Source organism: Centroberyx gerrardi, chromosome 15 (genome assembly GCF_048128805.1).
Source record: "Centroberyx gerrardi isolate f3 chromosome 15, fCenGer3.hap1.cur.20231027, whole genome shotgun sequence".
NCBI classification, from domain to species: domain Eukaryota; kingdom Metazoa; phylum Chordata; class Actinopteri; order Beryciformes; family Berycidae; genus Centroberyx; species Centroberyx gerrardi.
This window is the reverse complement of record NC_136011.1, coordinates 8,401,111-8,418,929: the sequence shown is the minus strand read 5'-3', so window position 1 is coordinate 8,418,929 and position 17,819 is coordinate 8,401,111. Positions and strand designations below refer to the sequence as shown.

Sequence of the window (17,819 nt, the reverse complement as noted above, 5' to 3'; positions counted from 1 at the left end):
TCTCAGTGCCCAGTCTGTTGTTTTGCCTTAGTGAAAGATTGCGTTGTCATAGTCTTTTAGTATGCGCCTGTGTTTCAGCAGTGAACCAACACATTAGGAAAACTGCCACGACTGAGATAATGACCAATCAGAATTGTTCTAAAATAGCCGCAATTTTCCCAGAAGCACACATAGGTATAGTCCAAATGTTTATAATTGGTGCTTTTATCATGTAGAACTAAGTAAGAGATGTTTTGGGTCTTCAAAACCAAAATTTCCCAACTACCACTAACATGAAAATAGACGAACATTGCTGTGTATGTTTCTTATGTGTCTTCTCTTGGTCTTTGTGTGTGTGTGTGTGTGTGTGTGTGTGTGTGTGTGTGTGTGTGTGTGTCTCAGCATGGCAGCTTGCCGTACCAGGTGCTGTCGGTGCCTGAGCACTCCCCTTCAGGTACCGTGGTGGGGAACGTGACTGGAGCTGTGGACGCAGATGAAGGCTCTAACGCCATTGTCTACTACTTCATAGCAGGTCAGTACTGTGTCACCCGCACATCCAAAGTGCCAGCTAACATATTGTATGAATATGTATTGTATTGTATTAAGCCATTTTGCGGTGATGACGTGGAATGAAGTGCACCCACCCAGACTTTGCTAAGGTGCTGGAAGTGCAATCAAGTACAGACAGAAAGGAGAAAACTTCTGTTCCAGACCCAAACTTCAGTTTGGTCTGGAAACCCTTGTATCCATTGTACGCTCTGATGAAAGTCTTCTACATCAAAAGATTAGCAATAACAATGATAATTGCTTGGTTTTATCTGCTTTTCTTTTCTTTCTAAAGCTGATGCCAACGCAATTGGCCTATGGTTCTTTGAAGCTGAAATGACTGAGCAAAAATCCCTTCCATCTCTTCCTGTAGGGGGGAATAGCGACGGTAACTTTGGTCTGAGTCCAGCGGGAGTGCTGAGGGTGAGGAAGAATCTGGACCGGGAGGAGACCCCGGTATACTCCATCATCGTCAAGGCTTCCAGCAACAGGAACTGGACTGTTCCCAGGGGTCACAGGGCGTCACGGGCCAGAGCCCTGGACCCCACCCGAGACCCCACCCTGCAGGAGGTCCGCATCTACCTGGAAGACATCGACGACCAGTCGCCACGCTTCACTAAACTGGAGTACACTGCAGGTACTGTAGGTGTTCATGCACGTGTGTTTTCTGCTCTACGTGAAACCAGCATAACCTTTCCTCTCTTTGTCTGTCTCAGGAGTTGCAGCGGATGCCAAAGTGGGCTCAGATGTGATCAAGGTGGAGGCTATAGATAATGACATAGGAAATAATAGTCTGCTCCACTACCATATCGTCACCATCCGCTACATCAAGCTACAGTCCAATGAGACTAAGGACATGGGCAACATCTTCATCATAAGTGAGCCTCCTCACATGCCATATCATGACTATTTTGATCTATGAGTATATTACAATTTAGATCCCTTAACTGTTTGACTTGCATGTTTTCCAGATCTATTTGTTATATAGTATACATAGTTAGTGTTTAATATGAGATTTGTTGAAAGAGACATATGGAATTGCAATGGGAGAGAATAGGAAGTACTATCATAACCCAAATTTTACAAAATTGAGTAGGTTGTCAAAGAGTGTGCACCACATGAAAGACAGTCAAAACCATGATATATTTACACTTTGGGTTTTTGCTAAAAAGTTACATATTTTTTCCATGATACAAGGCAATTATTCTATAATCCAGACAACCTCACTGACTAAAATGTACAGCAGTACAATAAAACCAGACACATCAACTAGAGTGTAGACCCACAGTCAGTTATCATGCTTCTTAAGGTTGGACTGCTTCTTTTACTGTGTACTGTTACTGTTAACAGCAACACTTTGTCCCGTGACATCCCTAGGTGAGAAAGACGGAGTCATCAAGACCTATGACCTGTTCATGGCCTACGACCCGGGCTACTTTCAGCTGGAGGTGTTGGTGTGCGATGAGGCCGGCCACAGCGACGTCGCCATGGTGAGCGTCTACATCCTGCGGGACGACCAGAGGGTCAAGATAGTCATCAACGATATCCCGGAGAATGTCCGCCTCTTCCAGGACGAGTTTATCAACCTGCTGTCCAACATCACCGGAGCTATCGTCAACGTAGATGATATACAGGTAGGTAGTTACTTATTGTGTGTGGCCTTTCTTTTGTTCATGTTGTTGGCTTTTTTTATTTTATTTTATTGTTTTATTTTATTTATTATTGTAAGGCCCTTTGTAACTTTGTTTTGAAGAGTTATATTATTATTAGTAGTAGTAGCAGTAGTAGTAATGAATGTATAACCCTCTGTCTTATCCTTTTACCCAGTTCCATGTGGACAAGAATGGCATGGTGAATTATGGTCAGACAGACATGCTGATCCACGTGGTCAGCAACCAGACCAACCGCATCCTGGATGTCGAAAGGTCTTGTATACCTTCCTTAGAGGAATACGCTGAGTTTTTGGGGAGATTGTCCCATTGGTCAACTTATCAATTAAGTGATGAAAACATAGACACCAAAACCATCCATGTGTACCTGCTAGATTGTTCGCTCCTGTGCTCCATGCTAACACTTTATCATTCACTATGTTGATGGTAGTAGGCAAGTTATACAAGAACGGGAGACTGTGTGCAGCTAAAAATCACTGTGCAGTAGATGAATATGTGGTTGCTCACCTGAAATAGCTCCAAAAATAAACCTGGCTACACCAGCTATAATGACTTAATATTTCATTTTTAAAATGTATCAGTCTACAGGCCATATAATAAAAAACACGTAACAACTTCTCATTACTAAAAGGTCAGTGATCTTACTTTAGATAATGCTAGTCGCCTACTATCATTCACATAGTGTATGCTAAAAAATTAACATGGAGCAACGGGGTGACTGATCTACCTGAGACACATGATTGATGATGATTTTGGTGTCTTGTTCTCATCACTTAATGGGTAAGGTGCCCAACGGGCCAGTCTCCCAAAAAATCGGTGTATTCCTTTCACACTTGGCTAGCAGAAATCTACCGTTGTCAAGCGATACGGTCCTCTGAATGTGTTTCTCTGACTTGAGTCTATCTGTGTGCCGGATATTTGTGGTTTGCAGGGTAATCCAGATGATCGATGAGAACAAGGAGCAGCTGAGGAACCTGTTCAGGAAGCACAACATCATAGACGTCCAGCCTGCTGTCAGCGGCAAAGTGCCTGACGACTTCTCCATTCTACAGGTCTGTGAGGCTAGAACATCCACAGATGCACAGACTGTCTCTTTTTTTTATTGTGTTTCAGTTCTGTTAACTCTCTCTTTCTCTCTTTCTGTCCCCTCTGTCTCTGTCTCTCTCTCTCTCTGTCTCTCTCAGCTGGTCATCATTATCCTGGCTGTGCTGCTGTGCTTGGCTGGCATTTCCTTTGCCACAATGAACTGGCATTATCGCAGAGTGTAAGAATCCTTCGAAATGCCATGTCATTCTATAAGATAGTCAGTTTTGTATTTGAACAGGTTTGCAGGCTTTTGTGTATCGACTCATACCAAAACTGCTCGGTCTCGTACGATGTTTTGACGCTGTCGGTGTGAGCACAGGTGTCAACATGTTTATCTTCTTATGATCTCTGTCTTTCCTGTGTGGCAGACACAAGAGGAAGCTGAAAGCCATCGTCGCGGGGTCCACAGGTGAGAAGCAGCTGCCTTGAGGGGACTGTCCCGCTATCAGGATGTGACTCTTGCCGTCTGCTCCTCCACAACATGTCATTTTATTGCAACGAGACTGTATTTCTCACCTGTTTATATGTCTTCTACCAACCAGGGAACCAGGGTCTCATGGATATCCTGGATATGCCCAACACTAACAAGTACTCTTTTGAGGGGTGAGGTCATATTTTTGCTTTTCACAATTGTACTATGCAGTATTTTGCGGTAGTAAGCGGTATTATGCAGTTCTATTGTAGTAAGCAGTGCTATGTGGTATTATGCGGTATTATGCGGTATTATGTGGTATTATGTGGTATTATGCGGTTCTATAGTAGTATGTAGTGCTATGCAGTATTATGTGGTATTATGTGGTATTATGTGGTATTATGTGGTATTATGTGGTATTATGCGATTCTATAGTAGTATGCAGTGCTATGCAGTATTATGTGGTATTATGTGGTATTATGTGGTATTATGCGGTATTATGCGATTCTATAGTAGTATGCAGTGCTATGCAGTATTATGCAGTATTATGTGGTATTATGTGGTATTATGCGGTTCTATAGTAGTATGCAGTGCTATGCGGGATTATGTGGTATTATGCAGTATTATGCAGTATTATACGGTTCTATATTAGTATGCAGTGCTATGTGGTATTATGCGATACTATGCGGTACTATGCCGTTCTATAGGAGTATGCAGTGCTAGTATGCGGTATTATGCGGTATTATGCGGTATTATGCGGTATTATGCGGTATTATGCGATATTATGCGGTACTAATGCAATAGTATGCTATTATGCAGTTATTGCTGTTATGCAGCTATTATGTAGTATGCAGTGCTATGCAGTATTATGCAGTAGTATGCAGTATTATGCAGTTCTATAGTAGTATGCTAATGAAGTTTTAAGATCTCCTAAGCTGGTGCAGAATTGACATTGACTATTTAACAAGTGTTTTATGTAAGTAAATTATCCTCCCTCTGGTATAAATCTATTATTAGTCATATAGCAAAGCATCAGTTTATTGAGTACAGTATACAAATTATATTCTTCAATACTCAACGAGACATTAATGACCTTTCAAGAGAAAACAAATGTGTTGGTTGTAGAACAAAATGGGTTCAGGAGAGGAAGGGCCTGCATTGATCACATTTATTCAATCACAATTGATCACAAATAGATTGAAAGAGAGATTGCGCACTTTTGTGTGTTGTATTGATTTTCAGAAAGCTTTTGATTTTATAAATAGAAACCTGTTGTTGTATAAACTAATTGGAATTGGAGTAAATGGCAAGTTTTATCAAGCTATACAGTCACTTTATAGCGCTCCAGAGGCTTGTGTCAGGGCATGCCTGGGTTGCAGGCATGCAGGGCACATGCTCTGGGCCCCGGACCGCCAGGGGCCCGAAAGACTCCGAGTTCCGCGTCCGTGTTCAATGCATTTCGCAACATCTCACTAATTTCCATTGAAATGTGCAGCCAGGCGGGACCCTGACACACACTTACCTGCCAATATACTGAACTTGCAGCCTCTAGCCGCAGGCCATAATCTAGGGCTGTGGCTTGGGCAGCCTCTATTGACATGGGGGCCCTAAAAACAATTTCTATTGATACAGAGGCCCCAACAACAATTATTAAACTGCAACCTATTGATTGTATGTTTATGAGCAATGCATTTAGTGAATATCATCCACCTAACATACAGAGCAATAATTATATACTGGTGGGGCAAGGGGGTCTATGAACAGACATGATCAAACCTTTTCAATAAATTTCAACATTTAGCAATTTTTTTGGTTCTTCATTCCAGCCATCTATCACCTTGCCTCCTTAAAGCCACAATCTGCAATCCAAACTTAAACAAAGCGGCTTACCTTGGGATTGGACAAATGTTATCATTCTCATATTGAATGAGCCAGCTGTAGATACAAGGAATGGCAGTTTGTAATAGCTAAAAATGAGTTTCAGATGTACTCTGAAGCTGTAAAAGGTTTACATTTGTAAAACAATAGGACGTGTGTGCCCATGGGCCCCGTGGTTGGTTAATCTGGCTCTGTGTCAGGGTCAATAATTTTATTACTAGCTGGTTTCCAACACCTTTGGGAGTTAAGCAGGGTGATGTCCTCTCTGCAGCAGTGTTTGCAGTCTACATCAATGACCTTGTTAATTGTATTAAACAGCTAGAATGTGGTGTTGAGGTGTGGTGAAGTGAATGTGAGTGCCCTTCTCTATGCTGATTTTACTGGCAGAGAAGATGCTATCTGTCGCTAGTGAATGGTGTTAAAAGTGGCGACTCTCAATAAATGCTAAGAAGTCCCACATAATGCATTTTACAATTCCATCACAGTCCATATGTAAGTTTTAATTTAGTTTTGGTGATAAACACTGGAATTATACAAATTCCTATAAATACCTTGGTTTCTACCTTGATGAACCCATTGTTAAAGGTACTGTGGCGCTCTCTGAATCAGCTGGTAGGGCTCTAGGAGGAGTTATAGGCAAGACAAAAGCTTGATATGGGTTATTCTACTTACACCAAGCTCTATCAAGCCTGTGTTTGCCCTGTGCTGGACTATGCTGCTGAGGTTTGGGGTTATACAGTTTATAAGGGATGTGAACAGGTTCATAATGGAGCCATCAGATAACAAATTTGCCCCAACCCTAGCCATTGCAGGAGACATTGTGTAGGAACCCTGTGAAGTACGTTGGGCAGTGTGTGTGAGTAGACTGTGGAATAGACTATTGAACATGAGCGATGATAGACTGTGTAAAAGGCTACTTCTGTGGGACATACAGATGGGCGGCCCTTGGGCAGAGCATATTTCAGAGAGCAGGTTGTGAAGAAACATGCATCCTGAAGGAAAAAGTTAACACTATTATGATTAAAGATGCTGTTTTTCAGCAGTTTAAAGATAAATGGGCTATGGAGATATGGAGTAAACCAAAACTCAGAACATATGGTCTGATTAAAAATGAGTTCAATACTGAAAACTATGTGAAATGTAATCTGCCCAAGAGGAAAAGATCCTTATGTGCCCAGATCAGGTTCGGAATATTGCCTTTACTTTTGGAAACAGGACTTTATGTTGGCACTGATGAACAGGATAGGCTTGGTCGTTTATGTGGGTTAAATGAAATTGAAAATGAAATGCATTTTGTTTTATATTGTCCCTTGTATCATGATCACAGAATTGATTTGTTTAATAAGATCAACAGAGAAGATTCCCTTCTGTTTATTTTTTTTCTATAGTTGCTCATAGTTTCTTTGTGTTTTGTGGATGAAGTATTTAAGACTGCGTGCATCTGCAGGGCTAACCCGGTGTGGCTGGACCCGTTCTGTCGTAACCTGGAGCTGGCTGCCCAGGCCGACCACGAAGACGACCTGCCTGAGAACCTGAGTGAGATCACCGACCTGTGGAACAGCCCCGCACGCACTCATGTTAGTACCACCATTCATATGGCTTAACTTCTATTCCACAATATTATTCAGTGTTCCCTGGGGACGATGATAAATCCATACACCGCAGTGCAAACAGAACACAGACACAATATTGCCGAGGGGGCTGAGGCTAAATGATATGGTGCTCCAGGCTTTAATGCTGAGGGGTTAAAGCACAGCCATCATTCTCAGGATTATATGAGTTCATTTGCTTCACCATGGCTTTGCCCTCTCGGTCACCCCCATTACACAGACGTACCCTGGCAGTATTTCTTAGTAAGTGTGTTTGTGTGTCTTACCCTCACAGGGCACATTTGGCCGGGAGCCTCAAGCTAAGCCGGAAGATGACCGTTACTTGAGAGCAGCCATTCAGGAGTACGACAACATCGCCAAGCTGGGTCAGATCATGAGGGAGGGGCCCATCAAGGTGAGAGACCTGCTGTGTTACAGTAGCCAGGGACACACACACACATGAGCACACCGGCATCCAAAATCCAAAGTCTTTTCTCCGTTGGTCATGTACTCTCTCCTTCCGTCCTTCCCAAAACGCATTGGGGGAAAAGGTCAGAGGGCGGAACCTAAGACCTTCTCCAGTATGTCTTGAGAAGAAAACAAAGAGAGAGGCCCCAAGGACCCGAAGATTAGACTATTGAGATCCAGCTACTGTGTTAGATTAGGCATTAGACATTACTGCTTTGGGTTCTCATTCATGACTATAGTGAAACATCTGTCGGTCTCAACGTGAGTGAGAGTGTGTATGGTCGATGGTGTGATAGATTCTGTTTTGATCCTAACTGCCGTCCTGCCAGGGCTCCCTGCTCAAGGTGGTCCTGGACGACTACCTGAGGTTGAAAAAGCTCTTTGCAGCCAGACTGGTCACCCAGGCCACCAGCCAGGGAGATCTCTCATCAGTCACTGAGGTGGGCTTGGAGAAGCAGGCTCTGCACCTGCTGCTGTGCTGTTCCTCTTTGCCACCACTGGAGGGCAATCTTCTGTTCCTTCCTTTCCCCCCTTCTGACATCCTGTCTGCTGCTCTGATGTGCCCCTCTCACTGCTTCACTCTGCTTCATGAGCCAGACCTTGGGCCAAATAGCATTCGCAAATTTCAGGGTTTGGTTGAGCTTACATGGGTACCAGATGGATGGCGTCTGCCATATAGGACAATTTATGAGTACCGCAAAGTTTAGACAATCACATGAAAGCATTTGAAAGTCCATTTAGTATACTTGTCTGATTGACAACTTACCTACACTAATTGTCCTGATGTGGAAAACTGCACCCATCCGGTCCTCCCCACCAAGTTAAAACAAGCACTAAGAATTGTTTGCAACTACTGTTTAAACCAGGTCTGGCATGAAATCTTTTAGTCACTGCTGACTCACTGTTGTCTCACTACACTTCGACTACTCTATAGGTTGTTGTCTTTCACTGCAATATACTGATTCTCTCCTCAGAACTTCTCTGTTTTACATCTTTTCAGTTCTATTGCCTTTCAAGTTTTTTATTATGTTATTAATCAGCAGCTTTAATCATTCTTATCTGGTCACTCTCCTCTTCCTCTCCTCTCTTCCCCCAACAGCTGATCCAGAGCGACCTGGACGACGATGAGGACGAGCGTCTGGGCATGGGCGGGGGTCGCGGAACTCTGCGCTTCAAACACAAGCTCCCCGTGGAGCTGAGGGGTCCCGAGGGCGTGCACGTGGTCCACGGCAGCACGGGCACCCTCCTGACCTCCGACCTCAACAGCCTGCCAGAGGACGACCAGCGGGCCCTGGCGCGTTCTCTGGAGGCGCTGAACGCCGACGGGGGGCTTTACTCTGAGCGCAACGCCCGCACGGAGTCGGCCAAGTCCACCCCGCTGCACCGCACCAAGGACGGGGACAGCCTGTCGCAGACCCCCCTGGAGATCACCGAGTTATGACTAGCCGAGGCCTCGCTGGTCTGAGAGGAACCACGACCTGTGTGTGTCCGTGTGCCCCCCCCCCCCAACACCCCCTGCCTCCACACTGACACCCTGACGAGGTTGGGGAGGCTTGGGGGGACTGGTGGAGGAGTGTGTGTAGTCTAGGGAACCTCAACTACCAACCTCAGCACATTAGATGGCCTGCAAGAGCACTGCCTCACAAGTGGGTTGGCTTGAGTGGATTTTACGCTGAAGAAGTCAGGCATTTCAAGAGCAGGTTTATTCAAACCACCTCTAATAAATGGAACATCATAAGCAGGGCACCTGTCTGCAACATGCTGCTACACAAAACCAACTGGTCTCATAGACTTTCATCCAAAGAGCAGGGCGGACAAGAGAGACTAAGCCTCCCTATGGGAGATGCTGGTGAACCACGACCTTATAACCGTCTGGAGGTGCCTCATTCTCCCTCATCCTTCTGAAGTCCTACCTGGACTGCATACACTCACACAAACACAAATGCACACACTCAAAAAAAAATGAAGGTACACACACACAGACCAGCGAATGGCCATCGGTGGGACATTGAGAAAATGACACAATTCTTTATCATGTTTTGATATTTTTTCATGTAAGACAATGCAATCTGTTGAAGAGGTGAGGACAGGAGAGCAGGGGGAGCTAGAGAGAGACCTTCTCTTTCAGATACGAGGACTTTCTATACGAACGAGAGCACTTCTGATATGTCCCAGAGTAAAGTCCTCACCCGACACCATGAGAAAAGGGGGCCCTTGGCTTCCCGAAATTGCTTTGTGATGTTAGCCTTGCTGAAGAGAGAGGGCTTTGTCGCAACAGAAGGAGAAAACACTTCCAGTCTGCAGGGCAACGAACATTCAGACACTGGCCCAGCTCACCAACATCAGCATGGAATGAGCCAATCATGTACAAGGTGACCGCTCACTGTTACTTGAAAGACTTCTCTTCTCAAGTCTATGGACTAAGATGATGGACAAAGACCATGGATGAGCGTTGTCTCAAGCAGACTGGGGCCAGAAAAAAAAAAAAAACCTTCTTACATTTTATGAGAAATTTGATATCAAAGGCAGTAAAACAAAGCCTTAGTATGGACTTGTAAGAATATGTGGAATAAAAAATAGATATTAAAAAGAAATGATCCCACTTCTGGGGACTATAAGATGGCATTGTGCCCACAAATAGACTTTACACTGCCACCTGAGGGAGTAAAAGAGTAAATGCTCAAAATGAGCAGTGTTTGCTTTATTTTTTTATTTTATAGGAAATATTAAAAAGAGAAAATGTGATGGAATTAAAAATATTTTTGAAGAAAAATGCTGGCTTACCAAAATGGGTAGAGAACAATTATGGATGTTTGGAGTATGTGTATATTGTGCTATGGTGACATTTGTTGTTGTCTGTTTTCCTTTGTATAGCAACTGACAGTTCCTGATGAGTGGTGTGTTTTTAACATTATTTTTATATTCCCATTTTGTAATTTTTTTATTTTGTGTCATTTATTGTCACCAGCCCCGAGATCTGTGTTGGGAAATGTTGTTGGATGATCTGTGATAATAAAAGAAATATGCAACGGCCTCTGACCCGGGTCAGTGGGATGATGGGATGATGGGATGATGGGATGATGGGATGATGGGATGGCACAACACGACCACTGATGCTGCACAATTACTCCTGGCACTCCAGCAGGATATTAAAAGATCCGGGCAGACTCTGACTAAAGTCTGGGGTGAGAAGCTGGGAAACATTAGTGACTCACGACGCAGAACTATTACTGTGTCCGTCTCAAGGTTGACTTCGGAATGAGTCATGCTGTCCTCATGGACACAATCAAAACAGCAAAGGCAAAACAAATGGGACAATACAAGAGAACAATAAACCTCCAGTATTAATGGGGGGTATTGTATAAACATGAAATCCTGCTAAACAAAAAAAACCTTAAATCTCACATATATACTGCAATAATCCCAGGACTATGAGCATCAACTGTGCATCAAACCCATACAACATTTAAAAACTCAGCAGTCAGTTTGATTGCATGGTGAATGCTGCCATCTAGTGGTTCTAATCCTCTGAGACAGGCAATGAAAGGACATCAGGAGTAAAATAACAGGTAAAAAAAAAACATAAGATTTTTTTTAGCACACCACTCCATTCTTTTATTGTTATCAGGTTACATAGAAAAACATTTCATCAATAGCAGTTTTCAACAGACTTGAAGGACACCGAGGGAGCAGAGGAGCTCCCGGTTCCCTCAGGTCGTCTTCGTTGCTGTTGGTCAGCCTCATCGGGCCGTGGCACTCGCTGTTGTCGCGGAGCTGGCACTCATTGGCATCTTCTTCAACGTCCTGTTCAGCTGCAGGGAGACGTGGGCAAATCAAAGTCAGGCTTTCACACAGAGGATGAGATAGACTGCTCTGTTTTTCAAACAAATCTCTTGAGGAGGAGGCTGGCAAAGGAATCAAAGTCGTAGGGAGGGTTGGGAGATTTTTCGATACGGACACCACTCCCCGATACTTCAAATTCCAAACTGGCTCCAACACATTTTTTTCCCTATGCCTTCCCATGCTGAATAAAATAATAAAAGTATGTCATTCAAAAATTAATAAATACCAGTAGAAAAATAAGAGACTTCATTGAAAGAATGCATACCTTAAAATCAATTCCAAAAGTTTGGTACTTTTTTGTTTCCATACCAAGCCATAGTTAGAGGCATGGTTGATCATTACTCACCTCCTCAAACTTGTGAATCTGTCTGATGAAAAAGTCTCCGTATCGACGGGCCACCTTGGTGTCGGCGATGTGGATCATGTCCTGAGGATAACAGACAGAGAAAATGCTCATCACACATGCGGCACTACTTCAAACTTGACGTGGGATTGATGGGCAACAGGCAGCCTGCAGACCACATCCAAACACCTACTAAAAGAACCAAATGAACAGTGATCAGTGGAGCTCTTGGGAGAAACCTTCCCCCTGTTGCCTCGCCTTATTTCCAGATATTCTCACCTGAACCATTTGTGCATTCTGGGTCTACTGTGACCTCTAGGAATACTTAGTTACTCCCCCAAGTGACTACAAAGCTTTCAGTCCATTACCACCATCAGACTTGCCCACCACTGTGATACAGTATTGATACTTGACCATGTACAAAAGTAAAAGACATCTCCACTTGTCATGCGTCTGATTCGTAATATTTAAGAGAGAACTTCAGAATTGAAAACATCTTTGTTATCTTTGCAAATATTAACTGAAAAGCCTCCATTTAACACACTCCAACACACCTTGTCGATGTAAAAGTCAACCTCGGAGGCGGACTGGAACTCTCCGTCCAGGGCTGAGATGCCGCTGGTCCACACCAGGTTCTTCATCTTGTGTTTGAAGACCAGCAGCTGAATACGAAACTCTTGCTCGGTCATGTCCAGGAAGCCTGCCAGCTTGGCCACTGGCATGGTGGTGTACAGCTTCAGGAAACTGGAGGGACACATCATGGCAATTTTACAGCTATATTTAATCACACTGCGACCACCACACTAAACCCACGTCCATCTCAATCCCCCACACACACAGTGAACGTGTGCTCTACCTGCGGATGGTGGAGAGCTGGGCCTGCTGCTGCACCTCCTCGGCGAAGACCTTCAGCTGCTGTTGGAAGGGCTCTTTGTGGTAGTTGGGGTGCACGTTGTCGTAGTTCGGCACCACGGGCGACAGGAACTTGGGACAGGCGAAGCTGAACAGCTCCTCGAACACCTGCAGGTCTCTGAGATGGAAAGGGGAAAACACGCGTCATTCATGTCGTGATAGTACAGCAGCAGGGAAGTGTAGTGATGACTCCCAATACGCCCTGCTGAAGTGTCCTTGACCAAGACACTGAATCAAGTACCAGCTCCATGGGCGCTGTTCTGTAGCTGACCCCGGGCATTAGAGTCTCACGAAAATAAAGCCGGCACTACGTCCATTTCATTTTAACGCATTTTATTTTAACCCTTATTCAACCAGACAGGCTGATTAAGAACATTCTTCAATGATCAATGATGGCCTGGCAAATGGGAGGTCTTGAGATGTAGGGGATAGAGAGAAATAAAATAAATACAACAGTTCCTTCCTTACCCCTTCTGCATACGCAGCATCTTGTCTCCGTACTTCTCCCTCAGCTGTGTGTGGATGCTCTCGTCGATGCGCATCGGGTACATGGTGAGGGAGATGGCCAGCAGGCCATACATCTGCTCATTTTGCTTGTTGATCTGGGGAGGGAGATAATAATATAAATATCCTAATAAGAGCTATTCTTAAACTTCAAACCTACTGGAACTGATCCTGGATTGGGCCCAGGTGTGAATCTAAGTCTCAAAACCAAAATTCTGATAGGAGGATTTGTTCGACTTGGTATTAACAAATCCGGGTATTTTGCTAAATTGGAACCGGTTCCTGAACGGAACCCGTTAACAGAACCAACCCCTAGGGATGTCTCTTAGTTCATAGCCATCCAGGGGCCTCATTTATAAAAAGGTTTTTTGACGTAATCCTTAACTTGCATGATAATTACAAAGAATACAACTTAAAAAAAACAGATGAAAATGATGTAGGTATTCATGCATCACAGAAAATTGAAGAAAATCAATGCAACCTCAAGATTGTGGTATCAATTTTTCACATAGCATGACTTTGGTTAGGGTTTGGTTGTGCACTGACTGACCATCTCATATTTGTATGTGGACCTCTGGAACATGTTCCTGGTCCTCTGGATGTAGAGCAGGATGTTGGCGAAGACGCGAATGGCATCTTGGTACCGCCTCATCATCAGGTAAGCAAAACCCACGTAGTAGTAGGTGGTGATCTGGCACTCCGGCACACGAGAGTACATACTCTGGAAGAGAGGCAACAAAATAGGAACAGGGTGTCAGGGCCAGGACAGTAGAGAAAGACGGAAGACGTGGCCTTAGAAAAGATACTGGACTTCAGCATCCAAAAAGAGGAACAATGTGAAGATAAAGAAGGATTCAGGACTCATCCGAGGCCGTGGCCGAGAGCAGTAAATAACGATACTAAATAATGTCGTCTTGGCTTTACCTTCTTGTTGAGCTCAATGTTCTCCAGGACTTTGATGGCCTGGTAGTAATCGCCGAGCAGAGAGTGCAGCCTCAACAGCCCCACCAAGCTGAAGTAGCCCAACATCTTGTACAGGGAGTGGCGCCCGTACTCTCCGGCCACGCTCTCTGGGTCTCCTGAAACACACCAACAAATTCTGTTAGCTGCCTAATATGAACCTTCAACTATAAAATAGATCTAACTTTACCTTTGTCGAGGTGTCTATAGGTTTCAAGTTAAATTTAAGCTGTTGTATGACCTCTTGGATGCCAGTTCTAATAACACTTAAGACAAATTTTGCCACAAAAGTAAACATGAAAAGTGAAAAACATATCTACCAGATCCATCAGAATATAAGTCTATTATATAGACCTGGGTTAGTTTCTCACCAGAAAAGCAGCAAATTAGGAAAACAACATTTAAGACTGAAACTATATTAAAAAATTTAAGTGGTACTTTTTACTATATCTAGGGCCTTTTAATACCTTGAAATTAGATAATTCAATTCAAAATGTTAAAATCCTGTAGGTCCCCTACTTTCCCACCCCCCCCACCCCCTCTACAAATATCCTCTAGACCTCTTTAAAACTATTTGCTCAGATTTTTATCAACAACAAGGCCTTCATGTAAGTTTTTACCTCCGCTGGTGTAGACCTCCAGCTGGCGGTTGATGTTGCTCTTGTCCACCAGGGAGTGGAGAACGTTGAGGACGCTGTGGACGTTCCAGATCTTTGGGTTGTTCCTCAGGAACTCGATCTCCTCCTCCGACTTCTTGGCTGTCTTACAACGGTACTGGCTGAAGGACTGGAACTGGAGAGAGGAGGAGTGGAATCTTTAACGTCTTTACTTTGCAGGCCTGAGTCGATAGCATTTGCAAATACTTTTCATGGTTTGTTTTACATACAGTAGGTGTCAGATAGGTGATGTTTGCCACATAGGATAATTCAATTATTATAAAGTTTAGATAATCATAGGAAAGTATTTGAAAGTCAGTTTATATACTTTTCAGTAATTGTCAACATACTTGTTACTATACTATACTAAAGCAATCCCTAAAAATTATTGGCAAATGCTATTTGATCCAGGTCTGTGTTTTATAGTTACTTCTTCCTCTCACTGTGTCTCTCAAATAGTTGCAATGAGAACTGGCCACACTTGTTGAGTGAGGATATATAAAAGAAGAATGAACCTAACCTACCTGATAAATGAACTCATCAATGATGTCCCAAAGCCACTGGTTGGGCAATTCCAAGGGGGCAGGGCCATCAGCATCTGTTTACAATTACAAATGTAGTCATGTGATTGGTCTCTCTCACAACCCAGACTCCAAAAAAGCCATCATGAATTACTGAAACTGGCGTTGATAGATGATTACAGCTGAGAAAAATAAAGATAAGGAATATGCTTGTGACTTACTGAGAATGTAATTGAAGAGGTTGCAGTAGTTGTAGTAGGACTCAAACCTCTGGTCCAGAGTTGGTCCACCCTAATCATCAAGAAAACAATATTTACAACATAGTCAAAACACTGGACAGGTATTCAAACTCTGCAGGTCTTTGAGTCATACAGTGATCCTATTGAGCAGTCACTCACGCTGACTTTGGCGTAGATGTGTCTGTAATACAGTTCCTTATAGAGGATGAGGAACACCGCATCTGGAGGAGATAAGAGGGGGCAAATGATGACATGATGCAGCGTTTCTACTGCTGGCATTACACATTGAGTGGCCAGATGATTAGCCGTCTTGTTTTTGGCTGACAGGACTGAAACTCAAGGTGGTCGTCTGCAACTGGAGCCTAGCTGTGACAAAGACCGAGGGGTTGAATGTTCTCAGATGCCATTCTGCCCTCGGCTGTTTTAAAGACTCAGGAATCAGTAGGACTGACATCGACAACCATTCCACACTCAGTCAGTTAAGTCTATCAAATATCAAAGACAAGAGAGGTGACAAATGAAACCAATTATGCCGACAGACTCACCATTGCCAACGAGGGAAGCGATGGCCTCCGCCTCTGGCCAGGGAGAGGTCTTGAAGAAACGGTCGGTCAGCTTATTCCAACTAGAGATGGAGGAGAAGGGAGAAATAAGAAGACGCCCCCTAACATCACAGAGCCTCATCACAACAGGCACAGCTGTGACGCCTCCACATCATCACGGGCAGATGTTTTGAGTCTACCTGTTCTCATAGACGTCTTGGATCTCATAGATCTTCTGCTCGATGCTCTCACTGGACACACGGTTGGACTGCAGCTCGTAAACCTTCTGGTCGATCAGGTCAGAGATGGTTTTGTGGAAATACTGCAGGAAGTTCTTGATCACCTCCGGGATGACGTGGTAGGTCTGCTGCTCATATTGCCTCTCATAGGCCAGGTCTGCTTTGGGGTCACCTGCAAGGAGACACAACAGCGATGATGAGGTACGAACACACTATAACGCAGTTAAACACAGTAACTAATCATACACAGAGGTGATCTGTAATAAATACATGTTTACTAACCAGTGTGCAAGTCGTAGTCGTTCGGATAGGAATAAGGATCGTACTGTGAAGAATGAGAGAAGAAGAGTCGTATTGTTAGTTGTAATATGAACTGTCATCACTAGCTGTCTTCTGCCAATAGCTTTAACTTCTGGCTAACTACATTAGCTACAGGGCACAAAACAGCGACTAGCAAACTGCTTTTATTTTTGATTGTTTTGATTTTGGAATATGTAACATGGTGTTAAGATTGCCAGCTGTTCATGAACAAGGTTCCATCAACACCATCACCATGTTAGCTAACGGCTAGCTATTGTATTAAGCCGGTGGAGTGAGCTAATTAGCTAGCTAGCTAACCGGCTATCGCTATCTAGTCTGTCATCTTACACCGTTGTTATTATGAATGCGTTCAAATGTATAGAAGAAGTTGTTACTTACTGTCTCCTCCTCGTCGTGGTACGACATGATGCTAGAATTATTCCAACCTCGTACGATGCCGGTGTGAAACAGGAGGATGTGTGCTCAGCTAAACCACGCAGCTCGCGCTGGACAGACGAGAGGAAACCGGAAGGAACAAATTGTGCGTCGTGCAGGTTTTACACAAGAGCATTATGGGATAGCGGCGGAATGGAGAGAGATCTTCTCTTCTGACTGGATAAAACCAACAGATAAACTACTCTCTCGTGAGCAGTGATGGTGGAAAATAAAAAGGTGGGTAAATATGACCTCCAGTCGACGATCATCAGAAGGTCAAGAGCCACCAATACAAACAAAAATAAATTATAATTTCAGAAACAGCATTCATGTTTTAGTACATGATCATATCACATTACTTAGGCCTACATTAGTTTGATATTACTTGCTTTATGATGCAGCCTATTAATTAACATCATCAAGATATGTCAGCCTAAACAGGTGAGGTGGGTAAACTATGATAGTAGGCTATAAACAGAAATAATTTATAATATCAAAAAAATCATTAACTTGTGTTTATTTTCCTTATAAAAACATATATTCTATAATTTACATGAATTTGACACGCGGCTACTTACTATGGTGTATAGTCTGAATTTATGCCATAAAGATTTATACCAGCCTAAAAGGTGCAGATGGCACGTCTGCTGAGTAGTAGCCTGTGAGAGCTGGCGGCTTGTAACTGCTTGAAAATACC

General features: G+C 43.6%; 2 protein-coding genes across 3 annotated transcripts in view; one reads left to right on the top strand and one right to left on the bottom strand.

Annotated features, from left to right (window-relative positions):
• The window catches only part of cdh23 (cadherin-related 23), a 169,164-nt gene extending 158,509 nt beyond the window's left edge, over nucleotides 1-10,655 (top strand). For both annotated transcript variants that reach the window (XM_071913296.2, XM_071913297.2), the window contains 13 exons: nucleotides 382-511; nucleotides 899-1,162; nucleotides 1,242-1,403; nucleotides 1,903-2,159; nucleotides 2,353-2,450; nucleotides 3,127-3,247; nucleotides 3,380-3,459; nucleotides 3,650-3,690; nucleotides 3,824-3,884; nucleotides 7,019-7,148; nucleotides 7,456-7,575; nucleotides 7,958-8,068; nucleotides 8,728-10,655. In XM_071913296.2, the coding sequence (XP_071769397.2) occupies nucleotides 382-511; nucleotides 899-1,162; nucleotides 1,242-1,403; nucleotides 1,903-2,159; nucleotides 2,353-2,450; nucleotides 3,127-3,247; nucleotides 3,380-3,459; nucleotides 3,650-3,690; nucleotides 3,824-3,884; nucleotides 7,019-7,148; nucleotides 7,456-7,575; nucleotides 7,958-8,068; nucleotides 8,728-9,069 (1,917 nt within the window). In that variant the 3' untranslated portion in view covers nucleotides 9,070-10,655. The remainder of the gene's footprint in view (nucleotides 1-381; nucleotides 512-898; nucleotides 1,163-1,241; nucleotides 1,404-1,902; nucleotides 2,160-2,352; nucleotides 2,451-3,126; nucleotides 3,248-3,379; nucleotides 3,460-3,649; nucleotides 3,691-3,823; nucleotides 3,885-7,018; nucleotides 7,149-7,455; nucleotides 7,576-7,957; nucleotides 8,069-8,727) is intronic.
• Nucleotides 10,656-11,222: 567 nt separating this feature from the next.
• On the bottom strand, nucleotides 11,223-17,203 carry eif3s6ip (eukaryotic translation initiation factor 3, subunit 6 interacting protein). Its single transcript, XM_071913288.2, has 15 exons — nucleotides 17,087-17,203; nucleotides 16,670-16,712; nucleotides 16,349-16,559; nucleotides 16,152-16,231; nucleotides 15,766-15,827; nucleotides 15,589-15,658; nucleotides 15,371-15,444; nucleotides 14,811-14,982; nucleotides 14,155-14,309; nucleotides 13,781-13,951; nucleotides 13,195-13,328; nucleotides 12,671-12,844; nucleotides 12,369-12,558; nucleotides 11,818-11,898; nucleotides 11,223-11,440 (listed from the first exon to the last, which is right to left on the bottom strand). The coding sequence occupies exons 1-15, from the start codon at nucleotides 17,111-17,113 to the stop codon at nucleotides 11,369-11,371; spliced, it is 1,716 nt and encodes a 571-aa protein (XP_071769389.1). The 5' UTR covers nucleotides 17,114-17,203; the 3' UTR covers nucleotides 11,223-11,368.
• Between the last annotated feature and the right edge of the window lie 616 nt (nucleotides 17,204-17,819).